Source organism: Streptopelia decaocto (assembly GCF_964273445.1).
Source record: "Streptopelia decaocto genome assembly, chromosome: 12".
In the NCBI taxonomy this organism is placed as follows: domain Eukaryota; kingdom Metazoa; phylum Chordata; class Aves; order Columbiformes; family Columbidae; genus Streptopelia; species Streptopelia decaocto.
In genome coordinates, this window is record NC_138667.1 from 1,776,631 (window position 1) to 1,790,349 (window position 13,719).

The 13,719-nt window shown below is 47.3% G+C and overlaps 1 protein-coding gene across 3 annotated transcripts in view; it reads right to left on the reverse strand.

Moving 5' to 3' along the window:
* HTR4 (5-hydroxytryptamine receptor 4) overlaps window positions 1-13,719 on the reverse strand; it is an 81,566-nt gene that overhangs the window by 51,296 nt on the left and 16,551 nt on the right. For 2 of the 3 annotated variants that reach the window (XM_082063414.1, XM_082063412.1), the window contains exon 2: window positions 4,064-4,145. In XM_082063414.1, the coding sequence (XP_081919540.1) occupies window positions 4,064-4,089 (26 nt within the window). In that variant the 5' untranslated portion in view covers window positions 4,090-4,145. Of the gene's footprint in view, window positions 1-4,063; window positions 4,146-4,251; window positions 4,294-13,719 lie in introns of those variants that run through there. The other variant, XM_082063413.1, reaches the window with a different exon arrangement.

Here is a 13,719-nt window from a genome sequence, read left to right on the forward strand (position 1 = left end):
GGTCTGCAGGTGCTGTTTGTGTCACACAGAAGCTCCTCTCACAGTTTTCATGGGCAAAGTTATTATGTACCTCCCCACACACAAAAAACAAGAGTCCCTGGACTCCCCGGTGAGCTCTGTACACACAAACCGTGTCTGTTTTAGCCGGGAACTTGGCACAATGGGAGCAGATCAAAGCACTTGGTACCGAGGCTCCTCCATCTCCACTCTATGCATGACATGGGAGATATTTTGGATTAGATTTAGCCCAGTCTCCTTGCACAAATGTCCCCACCTCACCTTAGTGTGGAAGCTGCATGGTTTGAACTCATGCTTCAAAACCTTCAGTCCTCGTTGTGGACTGCAGAGCACCCGGCACAGAGCTGCAGCTGTGACATTCCCAGAGGAATGTTGTTCACAAGTCCCCTCGCTAAACACTCCGTGATCTGAACCGATAAACCACGCGTGGGGATGACCCGGTGATTCGCCTTCCTGCTGCCCTGCACCAAAACGCACCCCAGGCACAAAAAAACCCATAAAACAAACTGCACCAAACCCACCTCTGTGCCCATTCTCCTTTTGTACCCAGAGCAATCCAACCTTTTGCCAGTTTGAGGCCGTCAAAATCATTGCGTTTGTATGATAGTGAAACTGTCTAACGCTCCAGAAACAACAACAAAACTATAAAAGAGAAGTGCGACCACGTTCTGAAGGTTTACACAAATTGACAAGAACCACGGGCAAGCTCTTTGCCATACGCAGGTAGGGCAGCAGTCTGCTGGCTGAACCCCTTGCGCCAGGTCTGGCTCCAAACAGAAGATCCCAAGTGGTCCCTTCAGCAGCAGCGGTTTGTGCTGGGGGGGCAGGGGAGGCTCTGGAGGCTCCTGCCCCCCAGCCAGGGCCATCAGCAGCAACCAGCCCCGGTCACCGAGCACCCACTGTGCTCCTTTGCAGTGTGACCCATTTCTATAAAGTTGTTCGAGAGAGAATAAAGAGAATAAAGAGAACAGCTATTCCCCCCCCGCCCCCCATTCTAACTGATTCATGGGTTCGAGTTTTCATTGCAAGCCACTTGACAGTATATCATTAACTTACTGCCTATAATAAATGTGCCCAATAACAATCACCGAGTCACATGAAATTAAAAAAACTCTATAAAATATAAATCGGAAATACTTGCGAGGTCATTTATTTTTCTACTCTGGAATTAGAGAAAAATGAGGTCTGCCAGCCCCTTAGCTGTGATAAATACAAGTCCCAAAGCAAACCGCCTAAAATTCCCAGCAAAGTCTCTCTAACCTCACGCTGCAGCCTTTGCAAAATTCATAGCCAAATCTTTGCACAGCAACAAAAATGGGTACAGTTGAGTCTGTCTGCAGTGTTCTGGGTGTCAAAGCACCTTCTGTATCCCTGAGCTTTGCTCCCCTTCTCATGCAAACTCCCCACTGGGGCATCCAGAGCCCCGCGGGGATGGGCAGCGGATCCCAGTGCCCACCATGGGGTTTCACACAACATGTGGGAGCCCCTGGCTCCGAAAGAAAACATTCAATACCTCACACCTCAGCAAAAAAGCTGAAATCAGGGCACATAAAGGAGAAACAGCTACTAGTAGCTGACAAGCAAAGCTCTCAAACCCAAAAATTCACGGTTTGGAAAAGCGCGGAGTCAAAATAAAATCATATTCCCACCACAAAGTCCGTATACGCAACCAGTGGCACAAAGTGAAGGGACGGACGCCTTGGTCCAGCTCAGAAAGAGCCCCCAGGAACACAGGAATAAAATCACTCCGAGATCTGACCACAGCGTTTGATCAACAGCTGGGGAACGGTGAATCAAGATTGAGTCAGGAGCGCTTCCAAATTCCCATGGATTTTCATTCATCAGATCCCCAGGAATACCTCGCATTCCCTCTTCTGGCATCTAAAGGGGAAGTCAGGTGAAATAATTCACCAAACGAGAAGTTCCCGCCCCGAGATCCTCCCGCTGGGTCAGGGTCAGACCACACTGGTCTCCAGGAGGAGGCTCTTAAGGGACTATTCCCAAAACGCCTTTTCCCCAGGTCTGTGCAAGGGGCATTTTCCACAGCGAGCTGACCAAAGGACACCCCCCACACTCCAGCACCCCCAGCACCCAAACCCCATCCCTCCCAAGCACTTCTCATGGCACACAGGCTACATCACATAGGGGAAAGCATCACGAGTCGGAAGAAAAAGCCCAATTCTGACAGAAATCGGTTTTATTTGGGTTTGGTTTTGGGGGGTTGGGGAAAGGGTGAGGTTTTGGCTGGGGCTGTTTTTGTTTGGACCAGGGTTAGGCATTGGAATTAAAGTAAAATTCAAAAGTAGGAAGAAACAGATAACAATCCATTGTTTCCTACAAACAGTGATTTACAAAACTACAATAGATCACCTCAAAACGTGCATTTGTCTCTAGTGATGGCAAATAGCGCATCACTAAAAAAATCTATGGGTAAGGTGAATATAATGTCACACGTCCCTCCGGTACAGACTCCCTGTGCCTTGGCTCAGGCACTCACTGCGCCAGGTTCTCTGCACCCCTCGGCATTTAGGAACTGAAAGGTTTTCCTTTTATGAATGATGAAATGTATAGCGGGGATTATTTTACACCATAGTGAAAAACAGAGGATTTTCTTTCCTAGTGTCTTTAGACGAATGAAAAGATCGTAGGGAAAATTGCCTGGTGTCAGCACCTTAATTCCCTTTAGAGAGAACGGCAGTAGCCTACGCATTTAACTACACTTCTGCTATTAAAAAGGCAAGACAAATTTCATTAAGCAAAACACATTACCTCTCAGCATTGATTACCGGGTTATAAATGCGACCTGCTAAGTGTGCATTAAAGCAGCAACCTGGAGCCGCTGGTGACTTTTCGGGCACTTGAGTAGGTGAATGAGCACCAGAGCTGTTCTCTCTGATAGCGCAGCACTTCGAGCAGGCTCATTAAGAAGAGAAAATTGTCTTTGAAGCTGTATTTCTCTAGCCCTGTACATGCCACTGCAGGGAGCGGGTTGTGTCTCGCACACAGACACATCCCAACCTGAAAGTCCGAGAGCTAAAAAGCGGTCGGGACAGGGTGGCACAACAGGATCCCCTTGAGGTGTAAGACTCTGTGCCCGTCTTTTCTGTCCTGCATTTCCTCCTGATCTCTGCCCAGTAACTCCTTAGGGAAAGGTTTCCTGCAAGACATCCATTTGATCTGTCTCTACCAGAGCGATTCTCTCCAGGACATTTCCCCATGTACTTGTCACTTGAGTGTCCAGGCAGTGGAAGGACGGAGAATTACTCATGGAAATAAAACCCTGAGACATCAAAAAGCTATTCCCTGGGTGGATTTTAAAACTCTTTGAGGAAACATACAGGTGTCATCGCAACTGGAATGTTGCTTCCTCCCGTGTCTGCGCCAGCAACATGGGTTTGGTGGGCAGTCTGATGTCCCTGTGTGAGTGGGTTTGGTGGGTTCGGCATCACTGGCAATGTGGCCCGTGTCAAAAAGCCCAAGAAACAAAAGCGACAAGTTCTAGTCCTGCAGAAGGTCCCTGCAGGTCACCCCTGAGAGCGGCAGAGCCGCCGCCAGCCCTGGGGACAGCTGCAAACAGCAGCTCCAGCCCTTCTGAACTGTTTCTGTTGGCATCACACTTCTGGGATCAAAATGATCACTCAGTAGTGTGCCCAGGAGTTTGACATTACTTCAGAGATGTCACTTTTTTTGCTTTCCCCAGCAATAAGGCAGCAGAGATGAAGTGGTAAGTTTTCAGACAACTGCACCAAAAAGACAAAAACCCTAAGATCAGGCTTTCCGCAGGAACAGCGGGACCTGTGCCTGGTCTTTGATGGGGCCCTGGCCATCCTACTGCAAGAAACTCCTTGACTCAGTTACACCACATCCGACATTTACAGAAACAGGGCGACACCACATCCTCACAGACACTCCGGGAAAGCCCAGACCAGGCATTGCTGCCTGAGCAGAGACCTTCATCCACAGGCCAACAGAAAACACCACCCTGCAGCTCTGCAAACACACCGCACGGCTGCTGGTAGCGGAGGAGCCGTGTAGTTTATCGTACCTCACATTAACATCAAGTTCTTCCATCACAGGCAACAGGCATAGGTAACTGGGAGTTCAGTGTCCATAGAAGAGACCTCGTCCTGCAGGGGAGAGAGTCAGAAAGGACAGTTATAAGTTAAAGGATCTCTCACAGGTGCACGTTTACCCCAGTGAAGACACTCACATGCTGCATTTTGCCCCTCTCACCTGGCTTCTCTTGAATACAGAAGTTCTGCAGACATGTCAAAATGATGTCATACCATTGCACAGAGCTGTCATAACACAATTTTCTGTTATCTACCCTGACATATTTGTATCTCACCAAGGCACACGCACGCCTGGGAGGAGAAAATCACACTGAAGCGACAGCCTTTTGTGGGGGTGTGTACTCACCCACTCCTGCATCACCCGGGGCCACCAGAGCGCCTCGGGGTCCCAGCCGGGCACTGGCTCTACCCAAAACAGCAATAAAATTCTTCCTCTTAGGAGCTTCCAGGTCTTCACATGGAATCTAAGACCAACCTTTAATCCATTCCATGATCATCACTTCTCCTGGAACTTCAGGGATTTAGGTTCCCGGAGGATGGTTCTGGGTGCACGAGGCAGTAACCGGCTGCCCCGGCACACAGAAAAGATCTCTGGACAAACGTTCCCTTTCCGTAGGGTGAGAGAAGCTGCATAGGCAGAAGTAACGAGACCATGCATAGGACACAGATCACATCTAAGACTGTAAGTGTCACCTGCAGACACCTTGTGTCACTTGCTGGAAGATCCCATTGTGTGTAGTGCTGCCTCAAACAGCAGCAGCTCCTTCCCTGTAATTACCACAAATAAGTGAGCAGAAAATTAATTTCAAAAGACACAAAGCAGAGCGTTAAAGCAGTGCAGGGGCAGACCGTGCTGTACCCAGCGAGCTCCAGGTGCTGCCGTGGAAGGGGCACACACAGAAATACCCCTGGTCAAGCCATCCCCTCCTTCTGCAAGGTAAAAACTCAGAGAGATCCATCTACATATATTGCCAAAGACCCTCACACCTGAAATAGTCTTATTTCTAGAAATAAACGTCAGCAACATGAGTTACTAATACAGGCACCATTCACAAGACTTCTCCTCCAAGATCAACTTCTTATGAAGTTTATGGAAAATACGTTATGTTGCGATTCTGGTGATGCCAAGGAGCTGAGCACTGGGATGTAAAGGAGCAACCCCCAACACATTAAATGCGACAGCATGCACACATGTCAGCTGCACTGGACCCAAGGCTTTCCAACTTCCAAAGCTACAAAGAACAGTTTAAATGTGACCAACTGAAGAAGGTTTGCAAAATGTGGCTGGGGAAACACAAGCAAGAATGCTTGGTAAATTAGTTTCTGTTTTAACACAAAATTAAAACATTGACTTACCACTACATTAAAATAGGTTTCCTGTGACACTGTATTGTGCAGCCTCATGAATAGCAGTACTGTAATTACAAAGAACTAAATGATTTGCAGCGTAAGTTAAAACAAATGTACTTACTTCCAGTAACGCTAAGTGATATAAATATTAATGGGATTTTTAATTCTACCCAAATTCCATCATGCCTCCGAAGAAATGAATGCACCACGTCAATAGAGAGTTCATGTATTTGCTGCTGTTAATCCAGTGGAAAAAAACCAGGATCAATTTCTGAGCGCTTCAGATTGTTGATTGCCTCCTGTGCTGTGCCTCTAGACCAAGGATAACGCCACCACCACGCTGCTATTAATGACAACTCGAACACAAATAATATCATTGTGGTTACTTGGCATCAAATTAAAGATTGTAATAATACTGATTCAGGCTTCCTAGATATGATGCCAGGTTTGTACTGCAAATGAACACCCACCGTCCAGGCCTGGCTCAGTGTTTACCAGAATTAGCACTTCAGTAGGTAGAGACTATACTTAATTTTGCAAGCAAAGCTTACTCAAGTCAAAAAGGTGTTTTTACCTGAGGGTGGAAACCTTCAGAATTTGGTCACTATTTACAGCTTAAGCATCCAACTGGTGTTTCCAAGGGCACCCTGGAACCTGGTGACGTAAAGACTATTGCTGTATTTTGCAAACATAAGGCTGAGAGGTTTAGAGTTTCTGAACAAGTCACCTCTATGTCCCTAAGATCTGACCTCCAACTTTAATTTTTGGGGGAAAAAAGCTCTGGTGCTCCTGCTCTGGAGTCCTTCATAGACCAAAACGCCTCGGAAGCTGCCGGGCCAGCTGCCTGTCGAAGGTGCAGGGAGAATATCCAGGAAAATGGTCTTGGGGATGTAAAAGTACAACCGATAGTCTCTGAGCTCACACAGACAAAAAGAAACCTAATTATTTCATCTCCAAAGAGGTTTAAGTAACCCCTTACTTCATGTCATTCATCTGTTTGGAATATAGGTTAAATTAACTTAATTAATCCTTCAAAAGCGGGTTGTCATCTGGGGTCACCAGGGAGGCACAAAGAGGTTGACTGAGGGCAGAAGCAGCACCTCAACACAAACTATAGATATTAAACTGATCTTGGTGTTGAGATAGGACAGATATGACACATATGGGCAAATTCTGTTGACACTGCTCCAGGGGAAATTGTTCCTTCGCTATGCAGGAGAGACGATTTAGCGCTTATTGCTTCGCGGGGAGTTATGAAACCGCTTTGCTGTGGTTCACGCCTGTTACAGTTCTGAATTACAAGGGAAATGTGTGTGGGGGAGCTGGCAAGAGCAGGGGGTTGGAATAAGAAAAGACAGAGAAAACGTAACCTAACTGCACTATCCCAGTCCCCTGTACTCCCTTGTACTTTCTAAATCAAGCAAAACCCACCACTTCAGTGTAATCACAACTGTTGTCTTGCCTAATCATCAACATGTGCTCTTCTGTTTAAGCACCAGCATTACTGTTCCTTCAGTCACAGCACGTGCGACACACTTCAAAACACAGGAAAACTTTCTTGTTTCCGTTATTTTCTTCACTTGCTTTGTGTTTATTTATACACTAGAAATTACATTTTTGGTACAAAATAGGGAAAAATTAAGATTTTTGATAAAACTAGGAAGTTTGTACACAACCAAGAGCTACACCTCCCGTGCACCGCGTGACAGTCAGCAACCACATTTCTTATATTGCAGCTCACACATGATTTATTTTTTCTTTACACTTCCTGCCCTGAGAACACGTTTTTCCACCCACAATCACGTCATCTTTTTCCCCACAAATACAAACACAAGCAACATTGGAGCCTGAACGGGCAACGCATTGAAAGCATCACACTCCACAGCCCCCAGGATGGGAGATCTCCCAGCGCCGCACAGGAGACCCGCGGTGCTTTGAGGGCTGTTAGTACTTTCATTTTTCCCCATATGACAAAGCGCATAATGAAAGGACACTAAACCGCTGTAATTATTTAGCTTTTGGCAGCTTTTCCATAATGGATTTTCAAATTGGATCTCGCTTCCCTTTTGGCTCTCCCCATGACACCGCGGTGGTCGGACGGGTAGTCATTGAAGTCCCAACAAAGAAAGAAGAATGACGTCAATACCATGTAATAAAAAAACCTCCACGAGTTATTCTGTAAATGTATCTGGCTCACGCAGAGGGCCCGCTGCTATTCTTTGTTATTAAAATGATTCCTCATACTCAATTAGGAAGCTGTTTTCTGCCTCAGAAAGATAACACTGACCTCCTCACTCAGCCCTTGTTTGACCCGGCCCATCACACGTGTACCTTCCCTTCCGCACAAAAGGGCTTCTCTGACATTGTGCGTGTGTATCAGGGACGGCAATTAAAACTCTCCACAGTAATCGACCTGAGGACTTCGGTTACCATGAGGGGCCAAATTCAGGCAGTTAAGAGAAGTGAAATGATTGCACTCTTTCAGGTGCCAGCATAAACCCAATTTTGATAACTTTGTAAAATGGAAGACAACGTTTCAGTGATTTTGTATGTCAAAATTCCAGTTTGGGGTTGTCTTGTTTGCTTTATTTTTTTCTGCAAAGTTTTGTGATTTTAACATGCAATGATGTTACACAACATATGGACCATCATGCCACCACAGAGACCCCTGCAATAACTGAAACTTTCTGTATTAAAAAGAAAAAAATCAAACATAGAACCCTTAAGAAAAAACAAAGGACCTTCACAAAGAAGCATTCGCCCAGAGAAATGTAACAGAAGTCAGCACTCTTTGCAGTGTTTTCACTTCAGCAAAGCACAACACATTTTAAATAGAAAAAAATAACAGGCAAAGCACCTCCAGCAGGTTTGACACGACAGCTCCATAGACTTCCCTTGCGAGGCAAGAGCTCCACTTCTTGATGTATTCTCCACTAACCACTGCCACCAAAAAAGAGCAAGACAGACACACCACCTGTGTGTGACCAGTCCAGCCACCCCGGCACAGGAGACTGGCTCCGACTGGGGAACGACAACCCAGCACCAGCCTCAGCAAGGGGCTGAGGGAACCCGGGGGATCAGAAGCCGTCAGGATGGGACGAGCTGCGCGCTTGTGCCTCGCTCCTCCACCCCACACCCCACCGAGCACCCCAGCAGCTCCCCACCTCTGCCCTCCTCCTCCTCACCTCCACGTGGTGCGGGGTAGGAATGGGAAAACCCAATGAGGAGAAGGACAAACTGATGTATCGTCCCAACCGAGCTTGGGGAAACTTTACTCAGTGGCTTTAAGGTATTAACACAGAATTCACTTCTCAGAGACCACAAGGAGTTAACTGGTGGCCAACAGTTAATCCTGTCTCTTACATGACCACAAACTCACCTGCTTTACCTGGTGGTCTTGGTCTACCCCGTGCAGATTAAAACGTCCCACCAGACGACAGCCACAGCCACGTCAGCCTGTAAGACGTTCTCCTTGCAAGGCAGTGGTTAACTGAGACACTGACACATTCTCCATCCATTTGCTTTCCATCCCACTCAAGCCCCATCTAGTTCCACTCTCTGCCACTGCCGAGCTGCTGGCAACAGAAGAGTTGAGTCATTCTCCTGAAAAACCTACACCCCCATTTCCTGCAGTGCTGGATTGTGCTGCTTCATCATTTGTGACACCTTAAATTAAGCCGTGCCTAGGGTGGCCTGAGCAGTCAGAAAAGCCCATTTCATTTTACCTACAGACAAACACCATACTGTTCTTTCTGCTCTACTGAACCACAGAGGAGGAAGCCGGACATAAAAAAAACAAACCAACAAACAAACACACGCAACAACAAAAAACCACTATATGCAGTTTCTGAGTCCCTCACACTCTCCGAGAAGAATTGGACTGATCACTGCAGTTCTCGGACTTCACTCTTGTCTTTACAAATATAAGGTAAAACCCAGCCTTTTCCCATCCTGTGCAGGCTTCACCTTTTTAGAGCAGAGGGTGCTGTGCAGTGACGACGACCTGATGCAGCCTCTGGCTTCAGTGTAGGTGTCCTGTCAACGTCCACTGTTATTGGGTAACAAAGAGCGGTGGACTGATAAAAAGAATCTCATCGATGTTTGGAAAGCTTGTTTAGCCACCCCATATAAATTGCTGTCCTCATGTTTAGAGTGTAAGTTATTGGAAGTACAGGGAGTCATTTAACTTTCAGCCAGTATTAGTGATTCCTGATTGAGGCCAGAGAAAGAACTCTAACATAAAGACTACTACTACCTGAAACTGTGATTTCAAGAGGCTCCTCACCTTCTGTAGTGAACATCTGCCAAATGAGAGCTCTGATTGAATAAAAAAAGCTGTTGCTCAATTCCCACCACATTTCACACTTTGGGTTGTGATTTTTGTCATAGTCTTCATCATTATGAGAGAAAAATAAGTTGTTAGCAGAGGCCAACTGGACAAGATCTTCCCAGGCCACAATGAAGTGATGCTCTGCAGTGGCCGTCACCTCCACCCCAAGATCATTCCTTGCTCATCACTGCAGAGCAGCCCAAAAACCTAAACTCCTGCCCAGGAAAGCACTTGAGGAGCAGGAAATACCAGAGTGACCCAAGTTCTTCACTCCCAGATAAAATAATTCCATTTCCACCACCCATTTGTGATAAAGGCTTTGCCCCCTCCGCCAGCTCTTCTTGCCCTCTCTGTCACTGCTGTCTCGTTCCTTCCCACCAAGGACAAAGATGATAAGTGGCCCCTCGGTTGTCAGCACAGACAGACTGCCAGGCTGATTTTAATCAAATGTCACTCCAGCAGGTTAAAATACAGCACTTTGCTTAAATGGGGAAAAGTAAAAAGATAGACATGACACATCATCTGAAACAGGAGTCCAGCTTTAAATAGAAAAAGAGAGAAGAAATGTCCTTTCATTGAAGGGTTATTTTACAGAATGGTTCTTAAAACTCATGGAGAGAGGCTCTGGCTTGACAACCCAAATGCCATGGGCTGAGTTTAACAGGTTCGTGTTCCCGAGGGAACTGCAGACAGACCGGCTGTGCTTCCTTGTCACCCCTGTGCCTTCTCAACCGGACACCAACACATTCGGCACTTTCCACAATGAACGTTTAAATTCCACGTCTGAGTGGCAAAACCTCGCTGACAGGCACCAGAATATGAGGGCTGGCCCCTCGGAAAGGGCACATGGAAGCAGCTGTGCCTACCTGTTCTCTTGGACCAAATATTTACAGCAGTAAAGTTTCTATGGGCTGTTCACGGGTGACTTTGTTCCAACGCAGAGGCATCTGCACAAGATCCTTGTGTACACCGTGCTACGTTTGTATAAGAGGAGAGAAAGCAGCTATAAAACCTGAGAGCTTATTTACTGAGACAGTAGTTTTATGAATTTTCACAACTTGCCGCTCTCACCTTTAGCAATTACCATCGGTTGGTAACCAAAACACTCCCAGTCTTTTCCTGCAATATCAAACCCTCAGCATAGGAAGCCAAGCAAGATATCCAGCATGAGGCTGCCGGTCTCTTTAAATGACCAAGATACAGTAAGAGATACCAATGAACAAATGAAGGCAAGAAGGGTGGTTGAGTTCATTAAGCGCATCAGAAGTATGGGTGGAAGCACAGGTGGGTTTCATTTCCATTACACTGTCACAACTGGGTTTGTGTTTATAAGGACAACCCACAATGGTAGTGCTCCTTGACCACAAAGGACATGTGTTTGATTCAAACACGGCTATGACGTTTCCTTCTTGCTCATTTGTCATAAAACTTCCCCATAAACCATTGTAAATTTTCCCTCACTATAAAATACACTTTCCCAACCTGGTGCTCGCTGCAGCTGAGAGCAGCTCTACACTTCACCCGAGATCCTTGCTTTTACCAATCTTCTAATAAATTACTGGCCAGCATAGTGCCCTCCCGCTGAAAACGAACTTTAGAGACAAGTGGTGGTCAAAGGGCAGAGTTCATTATACCAACGAGAGCATCACAGGCAGTGACCGTCACTTGGTGACAATCCTCTGGCTTACAGCAGCCTAAGGCTCCAGCCTTGTGTTTCAAAAGCTACCCTGCTCCAAAGCAAACAGCAAACCACCCGTGGAAAATGCACATCACCGTGGGCATTCACCTTATCACAGAGACAGGCTGCTGCGCTGCTCTGGGCTCCGCTCATGGCAGCTGCCGCTGTCAGAAGCCGAGGGAAGGGGCAGAGGAAGGAACCATCTCCCCCTGCCACCCAGTGCCGAAATGTCACAGGAGAGCCCGCAGTCACATACGCGATGTTATCCCTTGCTTTGCCATCTGTGCAGGCGAGGCTTTGTCACCTGCAAACACAGGCTCCTCGCTTGGATTCCCGTGCTGCCTGCAAAGCCACCGCATCGCCAGGGCCGAGGAGGGCAACCGTGAGTCAGAGCGAGCGAGCAAGCAGGAAAGATTCCTCATGGTGCTCTGCAGAGGAGCCTCCGAGGCTGCCACCGCACTGCAGGCTCCGTGATTCATCCCTAGCACAAGAGGGACCGGGCGAAACGCGCCTTGTGCGCCGTCTGCAGCTCCTGCCCCATTTCCTACACGGCTCGCGGTGTGGCGGACACGTTCCACTCCCCATCTGGAGGTCACGCACGACTATAACTTTATTGTGTTGGAATAAAATTCCTCTGCTTTATTTTTATTGCTGCTATAAGATGGTTTTGTAGCCTGTGAAATGCAAGCAGGAAATAATCAGCTTTGAAGCCGGGCACTGAGACACGCCAGTCTCTGTGTTTATGGTTCTGCAACCCCTGGACTTCAGCAGAAACAAAGAGTCTTTCCTGGCCTGGGTATCTTTGTTTGTGGTAATTACCCCTATGTAACTATGACTAATAAATCAGTAGGGTTGTGCTGAATTGCATCTTCTGTGACTTCAGCTGTGCAAACGGTTTAAGTGAAGCTTCAGATCTCAGACATTAAATATTCCTTGTTACTTCTCTCTGACCAAACGGATTATTGATGGGAAGTTTTGGGGTGCACCTGTCTGAATACCTTTGCGGCAGAGAACATCTCACAGAGGCTCAGATGGAAATTCCAACCGCTGGTGTGAAAGCCAACAGGCACAGACCTCACCACTCCTGCCCAAGGGGCCAACAGACCTGCTCCACCCCTGCTGGAAAACAACCAACCCCAAACTCTCTACACCTGGGGGGTTAAGACAAATACACTAATACAGTGTGAAGCTGTTGCCAACAGACACGTCTGTCTGAGCAAGGGCCCTGATCCCACACGGTTTAACTCACTGCATCACATTCACACTTTGGCATCAGCTTTCGTGGTTGGCACCGGCAGAGCGGAGCCAGGAGGTGGAAACGCCATGAGTCCACAGGACATCTTAGAAAATGAGGCAGAGACAAACCCCCCAGATCCCTGAGCTGCAGAGATATGTGACCAACCCAACTGACTCACGCTTGTGCTGCCATTGCTTCACACTCCATTAAAGGATGACAGCCTCTGGAGAGAAAACGGGCTGAGTATGCTCATCTTAAACCTGATCTGCCACCGGCTCACTTCAACAAATTAGTTGAGCAGCAAGCTAAAATGATTCAAGCCCCCAAGAGACCATGCGGGTCTCCAGATCTGCACAAAATACATGAAGTGCACAGCCACCATCTTTGCTGGTTAAGAAGCTGATACCATCAGGGAAAGTCAAAAGGTTAATTAATTAATTACTTTTAAAAAAGACAGAGATGATGCAAGAGGGAACGTGCTGTAACACATTCTCAGCACACAGGCTCTGATGTTACCTGCAGAAGAGTTTGCCCCAAGTATTTCATAGCAGTAACAGAACTACTTTGAGCTGGCTGTGGGTACTTACATCCTGCAGCAATGAAGCAATGATGTTCTGTGGTGGTGGGCAGAGTGGAACAACCACTTTCTCTCACTTTTTGGTGAGAGAAAGCAGTTAAAACCACCCCTGTGGACTCAGCTCCTGCCTGGGATGGTAACTCAGGGTGTGGGGACTCACCCGAGCCCGGCCCCAGCTGTGGGCACTGCGGGCTCGTCAACCCAACTAGAACCAAGACGTGGTCCCATTGCAGAGCAGCGATTTGTTAAGCCAGGCTCAGCCCTGCTGGGCTATAACGGGCAGCCTGGGGCCATGGGCTGAGCTGGTGTGCCCCTGGTTAGAAAGCATCTTCTCCTAGTGAACTCAGCTGAGCTCAGCACCTCCCAAGATGCTGCTGGTGTTTTCAGCTTCTTTCAAATTGATTACCAAATTACTCAGTCCTTTTCAGGTCATTAGAAGTACAGAAATCAAAATAA